This window comes from Cupressus sempervirens, chromosome 3 (genome assembly GCF_028749045.1).
Source record: "Cupressus sempervirens isolate cs-2001-9-10 chromosome 3, ASM2874904v1, whole genome shotgun sequence".
In the NCBI taxonomy this organism is placed as follows: Eukaryota; Viridiplantae; Streptophyta; class Pinopsida; order Cupressales; family Cupressaceae; genus Cupressus; species Cupressus sempervirens.
This window is the reverse complement of record NC_143120.1, coordinates 160060806-160079231: the sequence shown is the minus strand read 5'-3', so window position 1 is coordinate 160079231 and position 18426 is coordinate 160060806. Positions and strand designations below refer to the sequence as shown.

Below are 18426 nucleotides of genomic sequence, written 5' to 3'. Positions count from 1 at the left end.
GACTGATCAAACTTGCCTAAATAAGTTTCCAGCTCCTCCAAAGTTCTTAGAAGGTCCTCTGTTTGCTGAAATGGACAATCTAATTTCTTCTTTACATTGTGCATTCTTTCTTCCAAATCCTTGTCCCTTGTTAAATCCATACTGATAATTGAATTCAATCTGAAATAATCCAATCAGGCTGGCAGGAAACCGCTCTGATACCACTGTAATGACCCTCCTCAAATCTGCTCTCAAAAATGCTAATGAAAGCTCAAGGAATTTCATCAAACAATTCACATGCAAGGGACGTATGACTGATATAGTATTTTAGCTGGCTTTAAATGACTCTTTCTTCAATTTGCATCAATGAGAATCTTGTGCTAGAAGACTCCAAATGGACTACACAATGACCTAACATGAGTGTGCTACTAATTTTGACAATATTTAGTGCATATATATGATCTAAGCATGAGAAATGAATACCTATAGCCAACTGGCATTTTTACAAACAGTTGGTATGCAAACTAACTAGCTGATAAATAATGATATTGAATTGCTTAAATGACACCAGCAACTATTATCTTCTTAATTGCAATGAAATTTCAAATACAATGCTCATGAAATATGGCCAAGACTTTTGGCATTTACATGGATTACAAAATGATAATGCTAGTATAATGCACACTTACAGCTGAAACTTATAATACCCTAAAAAACAATACTAACAAGGGAACCTGGTTGTAGATGGTTGTAATAATTTCCTTCAATGCTGCCCCTTCTGCTTTGCTTTTCCAATTTGCTTTTTCGAACTGCTTTTTCAGATCGGCTTTTTGAACTGCTTTTCAGCCTGCTTTTTCGGTTCCGCTTTTTCGGACTGCTTTTTCAGCCTGCTTTTTCGGTTTCGCTTTTTCGGACTGCTTTTTCGTATCTGCTTTTTCGGACTACTACCATGTTAAATCTCAAGACCATATCTTTCAATGGCATCAAGATTTCCAACTTGAAGGGATTTCGTCCTTCAAACTATTGAGACATAATCTCCAGAAAATTTTCCAATTTCTTTGATATTTCCAAGCATACTAAAAAGAAGCTCTTCCCTTTCTTTTATAGTGTTCTCACAAGAGCTCAATCCTTCGTTTTCTCCATGTGGGATAAAACATCACTCCCTTTATGTAACTTATGTCTCCAATGTGTTATAAAATAAAGGGGACTCTTTTAATTTAAATATTTCCCACAAACTATAGTCTATGCATTAATAAAGTTAAATATTTAAATGTAACTTTATAAAATAGCTCTATCAATGCATAAAAAATCTTATCACTGATAAAGAAGTCTTCTTGTCGATTTTAAACAATTACCATCGACATACCGCTGCCACTTGATGTCCGACCATATCCAAGATGACTTACTATAAATAGTAAGTATGCCCAAAGTTGCCTCAAAACCCCACAGAAAGACCTGCAGCTGAAACTATCTAGGCCAAATGGCCTCTAAGTCCCTTTAATGTCCTAGTTAGCCTACAAGACCATGGGGAAATAGGCTAACAACAACATCATGCTATAAATGCTAAAAGGGGGACATTACAGCAGGTAATGACATTTTGCCCTCCCTGAAGATTGCTTTCCCTCAAACAATTTCAAGTTTGAATAGTTGAATATTTTCTCCAAAGTAGCATCATCGCTTAGTAAACCTTTCCATTTAATTGGGTATTCTTCAATAGTTTTATTCCTCAATCTCTTCTCTCACGCAGTTCGAATTATCTGGGGCTCTAAAATCAACTTGCCTTTGTCATCTAATGGTCGTCATTTTGGGCAAGGAATAACATGTTGCTCTAATACCTTTTTCACATGAGATGTATTATACATTATAAATCTTACTATTTTCAGGCAGCCCCAATTTATAAATTTGGTAAAATAGTTGATTGATTACTAACAAATAACAAAATGTTCTTATAGAATTAGCAAGATAGATGTTTATCAAAATAAACATACAAATAATAGAAAGGATCTACTATACAAATTATTAACATATCAAGATGTGACCATTAAATATAGAAACAATCTAACTTGGAGATAGTATTCTAATTCCTTCCCTTAATGGTCAACCTATCAATGAAACCAAGTTGCTTCTTGAATTTGACTAACTTCTCTAGAAATAGGGATTTGGTGAGAATGTCATTAGTCTAGGCCACTGTAGAAACCAACTGTAAATCTATAGATTCATATTCAATTAGAATGCTTGGTTCACTTATGGAATACCATATTTTTGGCAAGTTTGAGAACCCATTGATTATCGCAAAAGAGGGGTGACAAGCCTACCTGAGACATATGTATATTGGAAAGCATCCTTTGAAGTTAAACTACCTCACAACTTACATTGATTGTTCCCTGATATTCGACTTCCATTAAGGAAAGAGATACTATCTATCACTTCTTATCAATCCAAGTGATACCACTTGTGCCTAAACTAAAGACAACCCAAAAATGGATTTTGTGTGATCAATGCCTCCCAATCCAAGTCTATGTAACCAATGAGTCGGCGATCTTTGGTTTGTTTATAGAGAATACCAAAGTCTTGTATGCCCTTGATATAGCAAGGTGTGCTTTGTTACAACCCAACAATCTAAAATAGGAGATGTCATGAAGCAAGATATGTAACTCGTTATAAAATTGAGATCAGATCTAGTAGCAGTGATATAGGTCAAATTGTCCACTAGTTGCCTGAATCTATATTCATTTTCAATAGAAGAACCAGATTTGGATGACAACATTAGACCAAACTCTATAGGTGTAGATGCAGGTTTATATTCCTACTTTTTGAATTTATCAAGTAGAGCTTGTGCATACATAGACTAAGATATGAAGATGCCATGTGGCTACACCTAGACACGGAGGCAGAGTAGTGCACAAGCTCAAGGTTAATCATGTCAAACAACTAGCATAAACGCTGTTTGATTTCTTGAATCAAAGGTGCCAAACTGCCAGTAGTAATTAGATCAACAACACAAATAACCAAAATGACAATGTCACTGCTAGTAGCTTTGAAATACAGACTTGTGTCAAAAGGACTCCTCTAGAAACCCTTGCGTGAGTTACTTATCGATTTGCATGTACCATGCCTGAGAATCCTATTTGAGGCCAGAGAGTTCTTTCATTAATTTGAGTTCCTAGTGTTCTTTATCGACAACCCTAAATCCAAGAGGTTGCATCATATACACCTCTTCCTGTAAATAACCTTTTAGGAAGGCACCTTTATCATCCATTTGATGGACCTTCTAGTCACACTAAGTTGTTAGGGCTAGGACTAATCTGATGGTGCTCATCTTTGTTGTCAGAGAAAAGGTCTCCTCATAATCAATCCCTTTATGTGAAGAGAGGCTTTTGGTAATGAGATGAGCCTTGTACTTATCTAAAGTACCATCAGCCTTGTATTTAACTTTGTAGACCCATTTGTATCTGATGGGTTTCTTTCTTGAAGAAAAATTTGTGAGAACCCAAGTGTTAATTTTCAACAAATTATGATGCTCCATATTCGTAGCTTTTTTCCTTAGGTATCCCATTCCCCTTTCTGTATGTTTGAAACTCAAACATAGTGAATGTTGGCCAGAAGAGAAACATTTATAGAATTAGAAGTCCGTTCTTCTTCCGAGCAATTCTTTCCTCAATGCTCATCATCATGAAGATCACCAATCATCTTAGCCCAGCATTTAGGCAAGAGACGACATCAGAAGCAAGAGGTGAAATGGGTTTATTATCATCAAACAATAGATCAATTGAAGTCTTGAGAAAAATCAGGTAGTGTAGCTTCATGTTTGGGTGAGTCTGTAGGAGAAGGAATTGATATAGGGGCAAAAATGAAGAGCAACTAAAGCCTTCTCAGTTGAATCCCTCCTGTTAGATGGATTTGGTGGAAGATAGGAACCCAAGTCTTGAGCCTTGAGAAACTAATCCTCTAAATCCATAACTTGACGAGAGAGATAAACTAATCCTTGTTCCTCATTAAACACCACATCGTGACTAAAGATGAGATGATTTGTCTCAATGTAAACCCAATGGTAGGTTTTCTGATTATCAGTGTAGCCAGTTAGCATGAGTTTCTAGCACTTGGCATCTAACTTGGCACATTTAGCATAAGGAAAAGTCTAGAAAAAAGTACTATAACCAAAAAAATTGAGATAACTAATGTTGGGCTTATGACTTGGCCAAGCCTCTTTCGAAGTTTGTTTCTTGATGACCACTATAGGAGAACAGTTGAGAAGATACAAGATAGTGTGTGTTTATCGTATGGGGTAAATAGATTAATGCACACAGACAAAAGAACAAAACAACAGTACTCCTATTATTCGCATATGCCAAAGAGATTACATAATGCTTCAATGATGATTACAATGATTTCCCATGATGTACGTATATTGCTTCGAAGAACCTTCCTGAAGGGGTCTGTCAGCTACAAACTATTTACCGACGACGTCGGCTACACAATACAATATCTACCGATGACATCATCCCCCCCAAAAAGAAAAAGTCGTCTCCAGAGGACAATTACAAAATATTCGAGACAAATTAACAAAACGAAATACATTAACTGACTAACAAGATAGATTTGTTTCTGTCACACCACTTTTACATTCGTCTCATGCCTATACCAAACTGATCTCCAAACCATGTTGCATCTGTAGCCTCTACTAACACAATACTGTCTCCTTATTCAAGCTGACCTTGATAGCCACTTGTGTCGCTTTCTCTGCTTCCAACTCTGGGTACATTGAGCCAAGTGTCGTACTGCCTTCAATTGGATGATCAGCTCCTCCGGAGCTCTTTATGCATCCACCAAGCCAGCTTCACGTCCAACATCTACTCCAAGTGCCTCAAAGCATATCACCCCTCTCGAAAGGCTTGCTCTATTGTTCTTTCCACCTCTGGTACACAGACACTGCATGCCTGCAACAGCTCCAGGTCTCATCAACTGATCATACTTCCCACGACTAATAACCACAACAACTGGGGTTCTAGGGGGCAAAGCCCCCAACGGGGTCCCTCGCAGGGTCCTAGGGTAGCTCGCGATACAGGGCAGGGTCGAGGGGTAGTGCCCCCGCCACCAAGACCAAATTAGCACTCTGAAACCCACACAAAACTACATGAAACACTCTATTTTTGTGATTTTCTTCTGATCCCACACTCTTTCTAGCAACCGTTGATGTTTTACTACCTGTTTATGTCTTTCCCTTCCCTTTGGCATCATACATTATTCATTTTGAACATTTTTTATTTGTCGTCTTTTTTTTTTTTGGCTCCTTCCTCTGCTCGTCTGCTAGTGTGCCTCTTTCATCCGTTCTGTCTCTATATCACTCCTAACTGCTCTGATGCTTTTGCCTTCCACAGCTGACCCATTAAGGTCATGACCAACTGCAACCTTCTTGTCGTCTGAGAGAATGCGCAGAGCCTTAAAACATAAGCCGCAGAAGGTTGGACCATAACCCGCGAGACCTTAAAACATACACGTGGAAGGTATGAATCATAAGCCACAGAAACTTCAAACACATCCGAGGGATATTAGAACAGTGCCCGTGAAAGTTCAAAACATATCCGCGGGGATCCAAGACCCAGTCCGCAGAAGTCATAAACACCCTCGTCGAAATCTAACACCGTTCGCAGAAATATTACCGTGGAGCACAGGTGTTCACAGACACACATCCGCGAGACACTGTGTGTCCGCAGCCACGTGTTCGCAGGACACTCAATGTCTGTGGAACAGTCCGTGGAACACCCCGTCCGCAGAACTTCTCTGCGAAACTGGAGTAACTGTATTGCTTGCCACCGACACCTTCCCCTTATGTTGAGCCCTTACTGAATCACGGCCATTAGGGACTCTCCTACCTGAATCTGTCCTCCTGTTGCCCGAATGCTCAGAGAATTGAGAACTGGATGAACCATTTGAAGAGATGGCATTGGATGCTAATGTGCAGCTAAATTTACTAAAATTATGCCTACTCCCCTCCCTTGTGGAGGACATCCCAACATATATATCTTTCGATCCAGATCTAGTACCTGTGGTACAACTTTCTTCAGAAGAACTCTTGCCTCCAACTTGGTTTGCACTTCTTAGAAAAGAAGTCTTCTGCCTGTTTTGTGTAACTTTCGTGGCCCATTCTGCCTGCAGTCGTCACTCATCTAGATTATTTCCTTGTTGTCGACACCTTTCTACTAATTTTATGGTGCGGTGTAACCTTTTCTTTCCGCGTGGTCCGTTCACCGTGTATCGAATGGTGGGATCTTTCCTTTTTCTAGGTTTGTACTGTATGTTCTTCCTCTCAGATTTAGTCGTAACCGCCTTTCCTTCTTTTGCTTCTTTGTATTCCTTCGAACATTCATTTTCCTCTTCTTTCTCACCTTTGTCAACCCTTAAAATATTACAACTTGGCAAGAGTTTGTAGTCCTCTATCTACCACAAAACAACTGTACTCCTATTATTCGCATATGCCAAAGAGATTACATAATGCTTCAATGATGATTACAATGATTTTCCACGGTGTACATATACCGCTCCGAAGAACCTTCCCGAAGGGGTCTGTCCACTAGAAGTCGGCTACAAACTATTTACTGACGATGTCAACTACACAATACAATATCTACCAACGACAGTGTGGAACGGTAAATCCCAAAGTTTCTTTAGAACACTCTCATGTTCAAGCATAGACCAAGCTATTTCACTAATCATGCAATTTCTATGTTCAACAACATTGTTTTGTTAAGGGGTGTAGGATGTTGTTAATTGGCACTTAGTGTCATGTTGTCCAAAGAAATCGGAGAAGGAAGAGGAACAAAATTCTCCTTTACTGTCAGTTCTACAAGTAACCTATGTTGACTAGACTCTTTTTACAAATGCTTCGAACTTTTGAAACAAAACGAACACCTCTATTTTTTTATGAAGGAAATACAGCCACACTTTACAACTGCAATCATTCATAAAAAGAGAAAAATAGGTAGACCCAATTATAGAAGTAGCCATACGTCCATAGATATCAGCATGGACCAGTTGTAATACTTTAGAAGCTCTTCTAGACTCACCATCTGAAAATGGAGTGCAACGTTACTTCTCATCTTGACATGCTCTGTAAACTCCAAGGTTCTAAGTGGCAATCCAATGACGAATTCTTCCCAAACAAGCTGAGAAAGGTCAAGCACATTTAAGTTCCCATGCGACTTACACCAAAGTGTACTAATCGAGAAGTGATGGGCTGCCATAGCAACTTCTTGAGAATCACCAAAGTCAAACAACTTTTAATAGAACATGATCCTCAAGATCCATAGCAAAGGTAAACTAAACCTCCCTGTCAATGATACTACATTTATGTGAACCAACGGTCACATCTAACCGAGGGGAATATCTCACAAGTTGACTAACTAAGAGAAGGTTGAGTTCCATTCATGGAATGTAGTACACATCAAGGAATATTAATTTCCTTCCTCTAGACTAAATCTATATATTACCTCTTCCAACAATGAATTATTTTTCCCCTCCAAAAATAAATGAATCTAAGAATGGCTGAAAATCAGTGAACAAATCCTAGCGATGAGTGAAGTGGTAGGAAGCACCTGAATCTATATATGAGGAAGAAGATTTTATATGATCTGCAGGTCTTTTAGCCATGAAGGCATAAAAGGAAGACTCGCCCTGGTCAATGTGCTCTACAACATTTGCATTAGGATGTGAACCAGATTTCTTAGCTTGAGTAGCTAAGTATTTGCGACACTCCAACTTCATGTGAGAAAATTTATGGCAATAGTTGCACTAAATATTTTTCTTCTTCAGGCTTGTTGATGACTAAGCATAAGAAAGCTTGTGTGTTTGCAGATGAGCTCGTACTCATATTGATATTTTGTTTTTGATAGTTTGAGAAACGGATCACAATGAAAGTATTTTGGAGGACCAAAAAAAATTGTAAGAACAACCCAAAACAGCTCTTGAAAAATCCACCAAGAATCTATCAAAAAGCCAAAAAACAACAAAATTTTTAGGATGAGAAAAAACAAACCCTAAGCCGCTAAGATGAAAGTCTACATAAAGAGGACCACCATGAATCTATAAAGATAATAGTAGAAGCCACATTTTGTAGTAGTTTAAAAAAAGACTATAGAAGTAGGTCAACCAAGGAATTGGTAGTGTGTAAAGAAAAATGACGATGAAAATGTCTGGCAAGTGCGAAAACATGAAAAGATGAGTTGGGTGTTTCAAAGAAAAGCATGTTTGGAAGGGATTATGACCATAGAAATGGTCATCAACCCTATAAAAGTGGAAGAGCTATCATTTTTAAGCAATAATAACCACAAAAATCCACTGTAGTTTGCAGCAAAAGGGTTGTATTTTTTGCAATAAACGAAAAAAAGACAAGGTTGCGACCAGAAATTGTGTAGAAAGGTCATCAAAAAACAATGAGAGACCCAGAGAGGGTCATGGAAATGAACCATAGCCAATTATGAGCCATCAGAAGCCATCAAGGGGTAGGAAAAAAATGATATGAGTCGTGGCGGGTGTCTAAGGGCAGAAGACAACTAGAAATAGTAATGCGAATCAAAGGAAAAGGGAACATGGACCATAGGACTAAGACACCAAGAAGTGCGGTGATTTGCATGGAGGAAAGGACAAAACAGAAAAAAAAGGAGTTCGTGAATCACAAATAGGAAGCCACGAAAATCCTAGACACTAGGAAAGTATTGTAAAAAAATTTGAAGAACTAATAATTTCATAATAGAAATCTTAAAAAATTGAAAAATTATTGAAACGGCTTTGATATCATATTAATTTGGTAAAATAGTTAATTGATTAAAAACAAAGTACAAAACATTCTTATAGAATTCAAAAGAAAGATGTTTCTAAAAAAAACATACAACTAATAGAAAGAATTTGTTACACAAGATATCTACAAAATATCTATAAGTGACCATTAAATATAGAAACAAACTAACTTAAGAGATATTATTTTAATACAATTCGTAGGAAAATCCCTTGTCTTCTTCAAGATTTTGTATGGCCCATACAACCTATGCTTAAGTTTCTCTACCCCACTCACCTTGATTGACCTATTTGTATGGCTCTAATCTTAAAAAGACCAAGTCTCCAATGTCAAATGTTCATTCGGTTCTTTTCTTATCCACATACATTTTTCTACTGATTTTGTGCTTTTTGGAAGTTGTGCTTAAGTATACTCATAATGTCCATATTTTTTTGTATGAAATCTTTGGCTCCCGTCACATGAATCTCTAAGAGGTCAGGTTGTAGAATACAATGCTTCTACTAAGAGTGGGGTTGAATTAGTGGAAGATATTAATTTCAGATCCTGAAAAGCTTTGATAAACTGCTAAGCATTAAAACAGAATTAGAAAGAATGCAACACACATAGAAGGCATAGCACATGAAGTACATGGGAAAGCTCAAATGGGTGATAAACCACAGCGAGAAACATTCCTAGGGTCTACTGTCCAAATCCAGCCTTGCAAAGAAATAATGTGTACAAAACTTCAAGGGCACTGTAATGTCCCCTTTTTAGCATTCATAGCATGATGTTGTTGTTAGCCTATTTCCCCACGGTCCCATAGGCTAACCAGGACATTAAAGGGGCTTGGAGGCCATTTGGCCTAGATAGTTTCAGTTGCAGGTCTTTCTGAGGAGTTTTGAGGCAACTTTGGGCATACTTACTATTTATAGTAAGTCAACTTGGACATGGGCGGACATCCAGTGGCAATGGTATGTCGATGGTAATTGTTTAAAATCGACAAGAAGACTTGTTTATCATTGATAAGATTTTTTATGCATTGATAAAGCTATTTTATAAAGTTAAATTTAAATATTTAACTTTATTAATGCATAGACTATAGTTGTGGGAAATATTTAAATTAAAAGAGTCCCTTTTATTTTATAACACATTGGAGACATAAGTTACATAAAGGGAGTTATCTTTTATCCCACATTGAGAAAACGAAAGATGGAGCTCTTGTGAGAACACTATAAAAGAAATGGAAGAGCTTCTTTTAGGCATGCTTGGAAATATCAAAGAAATTGAAAAAATTTCTGCAGATTATGTCTCAATAGTTTGGAGGATGAAATCCCTTCAAGCTGGAAATCTTGATGCCATTGAAAGATATGGTCTTGAGATTCAACATAGTAGCAGTCCGAAAAAGCGGAACCGAAAAAGAAGGCTGAAAAAAGCGGGTACGAAAAAGCAGGCCGAAAAAGCAGTTCAAAAAAAGCAAAGCAGAAGGGGCAGCATAGAAGGAAATTATTTCAGCCATCTACAACCAAGTTCCCTTGTTAGTATTGTTTTTTAGGGTGTTATAGGCTTTCAGCTGTAAGTGTGCATTATACCAGCATTATCATTCTGTAATCCATGTAAATGCCAAAGTCTTGGCCATATTTCATGAGCATTGTAATTTTCATTGCAATTAAGAAGATAATAGTTGCTGGTGTCATTTAAGCAATTTAATATCATTATTTATCAGCTAGTTAGTTTGCATACCAACTGTTTGTAAAAATGCCAGTTGGCTATAGGTGTTCATTTCTCATGCTTAGATCATATATATGCACTGAATATTGTCAAAATTAGTAGCACACTCATGTTAGGTCATTGTGTAGTCCATTGTAGTCTTCTAGCACAAGATTTTCATTGATGCAAATTGTAAAAAAAATCATTTGAAGCTAGCTGAAATACTATATCAGTCATACGTCCCTTGCATGTGATTTGTTTGATGAAATTCCTTGAGCTTTCATCAGCATTTTTGAGGGCAGATTTGAGGAGGGTTATTACAGTGGTATCAGAGCTTGCTTGCAAAGTGTTTGACGAAATGTCAAACCACTGAAGTATAAAGATTTTTTGGTGTTTGAAGAAGTTATAACCTATTGGGGTTATTACAGTGGTATTAGAGCTTGCTTGCAAAGTGTTTGACGAAATGTCAAACAACTGAAGTATAAAGATTTTTGGTGTTTCAAGAAGTTATAACCTATTGGAGTTATTACAGGCACCAACCATAAGGAATCATCAGATCCCTTGCTTGAGAGTACCAACTCAACATCTTTGATGCACCAACCATAAGGATTTCACAAATACAAAATGCAACTGATTTACAAATCAGAAATACTACTCTTCGTAACATCTGAAATTTGCAAACTAACTTTTCCAAACTTCATACAATCTCATCAAAATACTTCTGACATATCACTCCTTTTACTCAGAGCTTCACATCATTGAGCTTATTTGTCTTTCTAAAATTATTTTCAGACACCCCCGCATATTCACACAATCTCAATAAAACGCATGATTGCAGCCTTCACATTATTAAAGCCACTCGAGTAACGATTTCTCTCAATTGCGAGATACGTCTCTGCATGAAAGAAACTCTCAACACATTCTCAGAAAATGATGTCTCTGCTATAACAGTCCTCTTGCCGATGATACAAACACACACCCTGATTGAGTTGGAGCAGTATTGTTTGATTGCAATCATATTTTCATTGGTTCAGTGAGGTGTGAAAAAACTATCACACAAAATTTGGTACTTTACCAATTGCTTTGAGTCTAGGGTCCGTAAACACGTGTAACCTATAAAGGAAATAATCACATGAAATATTTGGAACTGCCTTTTTCAAATATTGAAAACTGAACTAAATTCTAGTAATTAAAAAGCTGAAATAAAGGATGAACTAAAAAGAGCCACTTAAATCATGGAAGGAAGGTTAAATCTCATTTTCAGTTCTGGAAGTAAATTTGCCTTTTCCAAAATTTACTTGTGAAATACCATAAATTATGGTATAGGTACCAGTACATTTAAGATGATTTATGTATCCAAACCCCTCACAACTATAATTTTAGACATCTCAACTTCAGGAATAGAATAAAGCATTGTATCAATATTTCAAGTTATTCCAAAAAGGAGTTATGGCCAGAATTAAAGGCATTCTAGAAAGAAACTCAATATAGGAGGTTTTGTATTACAGTTCAACAATATGCATCTCAGACAACAAAAGAAAATGATATTTTTCTTGGCTATATTTATGAAAACCAAGGGGTGGAAGCTGCTTGAAGGACCACACGTTAACAACTTAACTTGGAAGTTTTTGTGCCCCTGGTGGTAGTCAGCTAGGATGAAAAGGAATAACTTCTGTCCCTCAATCCCCTAATGAAGATCAAAGGGTGGCATACTTTGCAAGATTGTGGGAAACGAGTACTTAAAGATTTTGAAAAAACTTTTAATGATCTTTCAATAAGATCTATCATAAAAAAAAAAGCATATACTAGGCTTACTGATTAAAGTCCCTTTTATAGAAAGTTCTTACCAAGAACATAATTCCTACTCGGCCCACCAAAGGAGAAACAATAAGCTTACAAGAAAAATTATTAAACATGATAATTTCAGAACATCAAATACACATCAAAGGAGACTCTTTTTGTACATGTTGATGATGGACTTCCAAGCATAGCTTACATCCAAAACCTCAAACCTACTTAAACTATGTAGGTGCTTCCAGTCTCTGCAACCCAGGAATTTTATGGGCTATTTTCAATAAAAGGGCATCACCTTAGGAGATGTACACTTCATATTTTCCAAAATTACAATATTCCATGTTTGTCACAACTAGTTCCTTTATTGGTGTAATTATGCATTTATCACACCATAGATTAAACTTAACTTTGCTTCCTTATGTTTCAGATAAAAGCATTGAATGTCTACCCAGGAACAATTTCTTCAAGCTATTCAAGGAAGCCTAGTTGCTCAAATGAAAATGTAATGAACAAGACTTGACTTGTCCATCTACCAAGTGTAAAGGTCTATTCCTAGCCTGCAGCTACAAATGCAATAAAGTTTCCTTTATAAAAAGTATGAGGAAAATAGGATAGCAACTAATTTTCCATGAAGTGTAACTTCCAAGTCATGAGGAGGCTCCTCAATCTCAAGAATGAGCAACTCCTAATGAAGAGGATGACACTTTGCACTTCAAAGGACTATATTGAAACCTATTTATTTACAAATAAGAAACTAAAGTAAATAAAATATCTAAGATTAACCTGTGCTGTGATAGATGTATAATCACACAAACACTTTTCTCTTTTGGTGGGGCCATTAAGAATCATGTATTCCCTAGAGTTATCTAAATAAGAATCTCTACTGACTACTCTACTATCTTAAAATATGGTTTTCAAATTGATTTTGTGAAATACAAACATCATTTCAATTTCTTTAACAAATTCTTGCAAAATCACTGTTCTCAAATATTTTGGACCACTGCCACTTCAAATATTTAGTAAATATTAGTGATTATATGTCTTACCAAGCAACTTGCACTCCTCCTTTACCCAATGTCCTCAATGCCATTGAAACCTAATGACACACATCAATACATTAGAATAACAACAGCGCAAATTGTTATGAACAAAATACATATCTAAACCAAAAATATTGGAATAAACATATTCCATCCACTTGTACTATATAAATAAATTGATATTGAATATGAAAATCCCAAGGAGATTAAATAAACTTTTTATGAGAATGGCATAGTTTGCAACTGTTCTTTAAAATTATTTTGCATCATACACCCTTGTTTTTTTTTTTTTTCTGTTATGATGTGTTTAATAGAAGATTGAAATGCAGATGTATATTGCAAATATAGAGCTTTATGGCACAAAATAAACAATGAAATAAACTTCAAATACAATATTTCAAACACCCACAACCAGTTGCAGAGTTCATTACAGAAATAAAACTAGAGATCCAGATAATAAATCTAATTACAACCAAATATTAAACATACCTATTTGTTGGTTACATATTATATGCACCTACAACAACAATGTCCAGCAATAAAATGCCCAGAAATCTTAGGTGTCAGATGCGTGCCCGCATTGCGCATTCAGTCCAGATGTGTACCAGTTCTGATGTGTCATCTGGATGCATGTGGATATGTCCAAGATGCACATAGTGGACTGTATATTTCTTTATTTTATTTTTCTAAATATATATATATATACACACATATACACATACACACACACACACACACACACATCCAAACCCCTTAAAAAACTCCATGCATCCACATATCAGATTCTCGTACCTGCATCCGAATTGGTAACTAAGCCAAAAACCCTAGGTTCCAGCACCAAACCAGCACCAAGAGGGATGGCCAAATGAAAGAAAGAAATATTAAGGACACCATAATTCATAGATAATGCCTTCAAAAATCCAAATTGACTCCTCTAATCGTCATGTCCCTTCCAACAGCGTGAACAGCTGGCTAGGAATGGTATGGCCAGCCACTAGCCTTATGGAGGGTAACTCTACCCAAAGTCTGCTCAAAAGTCCTTCAGTATGCTGTAGATGATATTACCCAAAATCTTACCTGAGTTTTACAACAAGAAAAATGCAGTAATAATCAACAATAAATTCAACTATGATTCCTCGATGCAATCACCAAGTAATCCTCCAAATTCTGTCTCCTACAAACATGAAAGACGCTCCTTGCAAGGGTTAGTGCCCTTGCAAAGCCATAGGATGAACAAGTTCAACTAGCAGAGAAGATATCCAGAATGAAACAAGTTCAATTCATCATTTTTCTCTTTGAGGAAATTTATTCTTTTCTTTTGCCTAGCATATACACCAAACACCACAATTGTTCAATTCATAGTTTGATGACTCTATGAACTCGCTGCGGTCTTGGCAAGACTCATGAGTTTGTAGGAAGGCTAAGTTAAACTCACCACAGACTTGTGAGACAAGTCCAAACGAGTCAACTGATAGAACTCACAAAATTTTCAAGAGGACTCAACATGAGTCTCATGTCAAGTCTATCAAGGCTCGTCGTTTTCTGGGAACACATATTACCACTTAAAACATGTCTTTTATTTCACTTTTGTCATTTTTTATTGCTCAATACAGGCTTGTAGAGAAAAGATCTAGGTAAGGAATTGTTTTCTCCTTTTTTTCCATTTACATCTATTAAAGTCTTAATGCCATCATGCTCATCAATCTCTTCTAGACTCTCAAAACTTAGGTAAATATTGTTGCTTCCATGAGGATGGTCTTGCATCAACATGACTCCAATGCTTTCATCAAATGCATTACACTTCATCACTGTTACTGTACCAATCAGTACTGCCATTGTACTAATCAACATTGCCACCATGCCAACCAATGCTCCCACAGTGCTAGTTGGAATTACCACCATGTCAGTCAGTGCTGCCACTATACTAGTCGGCACTACCATTGTACCAGTGGGAATTGTCACGATTCGAGTTGGTACTACCGCCACTGTGCCAGTCGATATTGCCACCATACTCATTCCAGTCGTCAGTGTTACTATGCCAGCTGACACTTCCACCATACCAGGCAGTACTGCCACAATACCTGTACCATTCGGCACTATCATTGTACCAATATCAGTCGGCATTTCCATTGTACCAATGAAGAGTAACACTCCATCAAGATTTTTCTGCTCCACTCTGATATAAACATTGTCATGTCTGAAGTCATCAGCATTTCATGGAAGCCAATCATAAAACACATCAGAGCACTGATCCAAAATCTTCATGTTGTCATGCCCATTAAAAGAATCACTGGTAATGTCTATTTCTCCATGTCGTTAAATGATCAATGTTGTCTTCCAGACAAGCTCCATGCAAATATTTTCTTCAACCCTGCTTTTGTCATGTAGGCTCAGGTTTTCTCTACTTGAAGGGGTAGTATCAGATTCTTGCATATCTTTGTGAAGCTCTTCATCTTCCTCAAGTAGTGCGTCTCTCTTGTTGTCATCGCCAATTTCCTCACACTTGTGCAAATGAGACTTTAATTTCTCTTTAGAATGCTTGAATACTTTATTGACGAATTTACATATTGCGATAGAAGGAACACATTCTAGATTGGGAACAACCCATAGCATAGATATGATAGGTTCAGATATTTCATCCATCTCTTCAATACACGAAATCATAAGGCTCTTCATAGCAACTGAAACTTTAGTATCATGACATTCCTTGATTGTGAGCAACAAGTGATGAAACATGTCATGGGTCAAATCTTGCAACTCAAGATCTAAGAGGAGGTTACTTACTTTGCCATTTGCACAATTCTCTAATACTGTAAATCTCCTGCCAAATGGATCACCAACGATGTCATCAAGGCTCTAAAAGTTGTCAATAATCAAGTGCAATAACTTTGTTAGGGTGCCATCATCATACGGTGCTCTAGGAGCCAATATTCTTAAGATCTCACTAAGACATATTGCGGCTGCCAACTTCATTTCCTTCTCATAATGTCTCAATAATCTGGGTTGAACTAAGATGATCTTAATTGGAGCATCCTCTATATAAATTTTGAAGGTGACTAGTCCACCTTATAAGAACATGCTTCCAATATGTCTAACAGAAGATCAATACCATTGTTGATCTCCTTTCCTATCCTTTGTAGTGCCTTCAACCATCATTGTCCATTGCTATTGGGCGTCGTAGTGTAATCCAAATCCCAAAATCTCTCAATCATCCCAACAAGCTAGCAAGATCGCCAACTCTGATACCGCTACAATGTACCCAATGGAACACCTAAGTTTCTCGAGGGAAATCACCAAAGGGAAAGGACACGAGGGAAAGCACCTGACGGATGGACCTGATGGAAAGAACCTGATGAATGCACCCAAGGGAAGCATCCGAGAGAAAGCCCCTGAGGAAAACACCTAAGGGAACCCTAGAAAAAGCAGCCGAGAGAAAGTACTCAAGGGAAGCACTCGAGGGAATTACCCGAGTAAAAGCACACAAGGGAAAGCATCCAAGGGAAGAATTTGAGAGAAACGCCCAAGGGAATGCACTTAAGGAAAATGCCCAAGGGAAAAGACTTGAGGGAAGTCTTTGATATATCAATCTGGAAAATACCACGTGTGAACACTAAGTCCCTATGCGTACAAGAAAATGGACTATGCATGGAGAGAGAAGAGGGGACCATATGGCGTGAGAGATAGAAGGTGACCATATAGTGGAATCAGCTAAAAGATTGTACTATATGGTGAAGAAGTGGTTTGTATGGTGAACATGATAGAAAATGTAGTGGGGAATGATGGGTGACCGTATTGGGGTATATGAATGGCATTATACATTGTTGGGCTATGTCATACAATGGTTGCAAAAAGGTTATTTGTGTCATATAGTGGTTGCATGTACACAATGGAAATGACGTACGATCAAGTCATTCCTTCTAGCATTGGGTCTTTGATACATACAGTTGCCCTTATCTCTTTGACTAAATTGGTATCTTGGAAAATAACAAATGAGTGCGGATACAACAGTGGTAGCCCCATCACTAGTGAGAGAGTCAAAGACCACAATAGCAAAGTCTACCATAGGAGTGGTTAAGCAACCAGCAACAAAGATAGTCAAGGATATCGAATATTTTGTAATTACAGAGATATCGACAGACGTGATCGAGTTAGGTGGTCACTGAGGTGGTCGGTACAGAGGTTCTAGGGAAAAAGTTGGTAGCCATAGAGCATCTGGTAGGAAGGGGAGTATTGATGTTAGCAAGTGGTAATGTGTTAGAAGCCACCATGAGCACTTGGCTCACCCATTTCCATCTCACATCCATGGCACAAGTTGGACCCACAATCCTTTCACCGTGATGACAAATACCATCTCAAGAGATTATGGATATGAAGGGAGAGTGTAAACCTATTAGGGAGTCAGAGATGAGTTCCCATCATGATGTAGGCATACAATAGGAGGAATTTGAAAGAAGGACTAAGGCATCTCTCCAGCATGTACCTTAGCCTCACAAGGAGTCTAGTGAGCTGGCAAATATGGCCTCATATGCTAGAAAATATTTAGCTAATATGGAGGAAGGATTTGGGTGGATATTGGCCTCTTCTTGGTTACAGGGCTACAAGGTGGTTGATCCACAAGTGGAGCTATTGACATTTGTCAATAGGAGTTGTACTCAGGAGTTCACCGAGTACTTTGAATCTCGAGGATGGCCTTCCACGGAGACCTTGGAGATGTTGGAGGATTGGGGCCTTCTAAAGCATGTAGGAGAGAGTCGAGTTCATTCCTTATTAACAAAGGTTGAGAAAGCATTCTGGGAGGGGTACTATGAGCTCAAGAGGACTCGACATGTGGCATCATGGGAGGCAGCACGACTGGCAACAATGATAGCTTGGGAGGAGTTGCTGTAGAGGAGTTGGCTCAGCACAGGGATCAGTAGGCAATGTTACACGAATAGTAGGAGTAGGAGAGTGTTGAGAGTGCAACAATGTGGAAAAATTAGAACATGAGAGGACTGAGAGGGTGATGGTGGAGACTCAACTTGCTACAGCTATGGAGGAAAGAGACCAAAAGGATAAGAAGGTCTTGGAGGCAGCATTCATGGTAAAGTCTACTATGGAACGACATATGTTGGCATAGTGAGACCTAAGGCTATAGAC

At 37.7% G+C, this 18426-nt stretch overlaps 1 protein-coding gene across 2 annotated transcripts in view; it reads right to left on the bottom strand.

Moving 5' to 3' along the window:
- The window catches only part of LOC149565253 (uncharacterized), a 176555-nt gene that overhangs the window by 91961 nt on the left and 66168 nt on the right, over nucleotides 1–18426 (bottom strand). For both annotated transcript variants that reach the window (XM_089818797.1, XM_089818798.1), the window contains one exon: nucleotides 13297–13346. In XM_089818797.1, the coding sequence (XP_089674923.1) occupies nucleotides 13297–13346 (50 nt within the window). The remainder of the gene's footprint in view (nucleotides 1–13296; nucleotides 13347–18426) is intronic.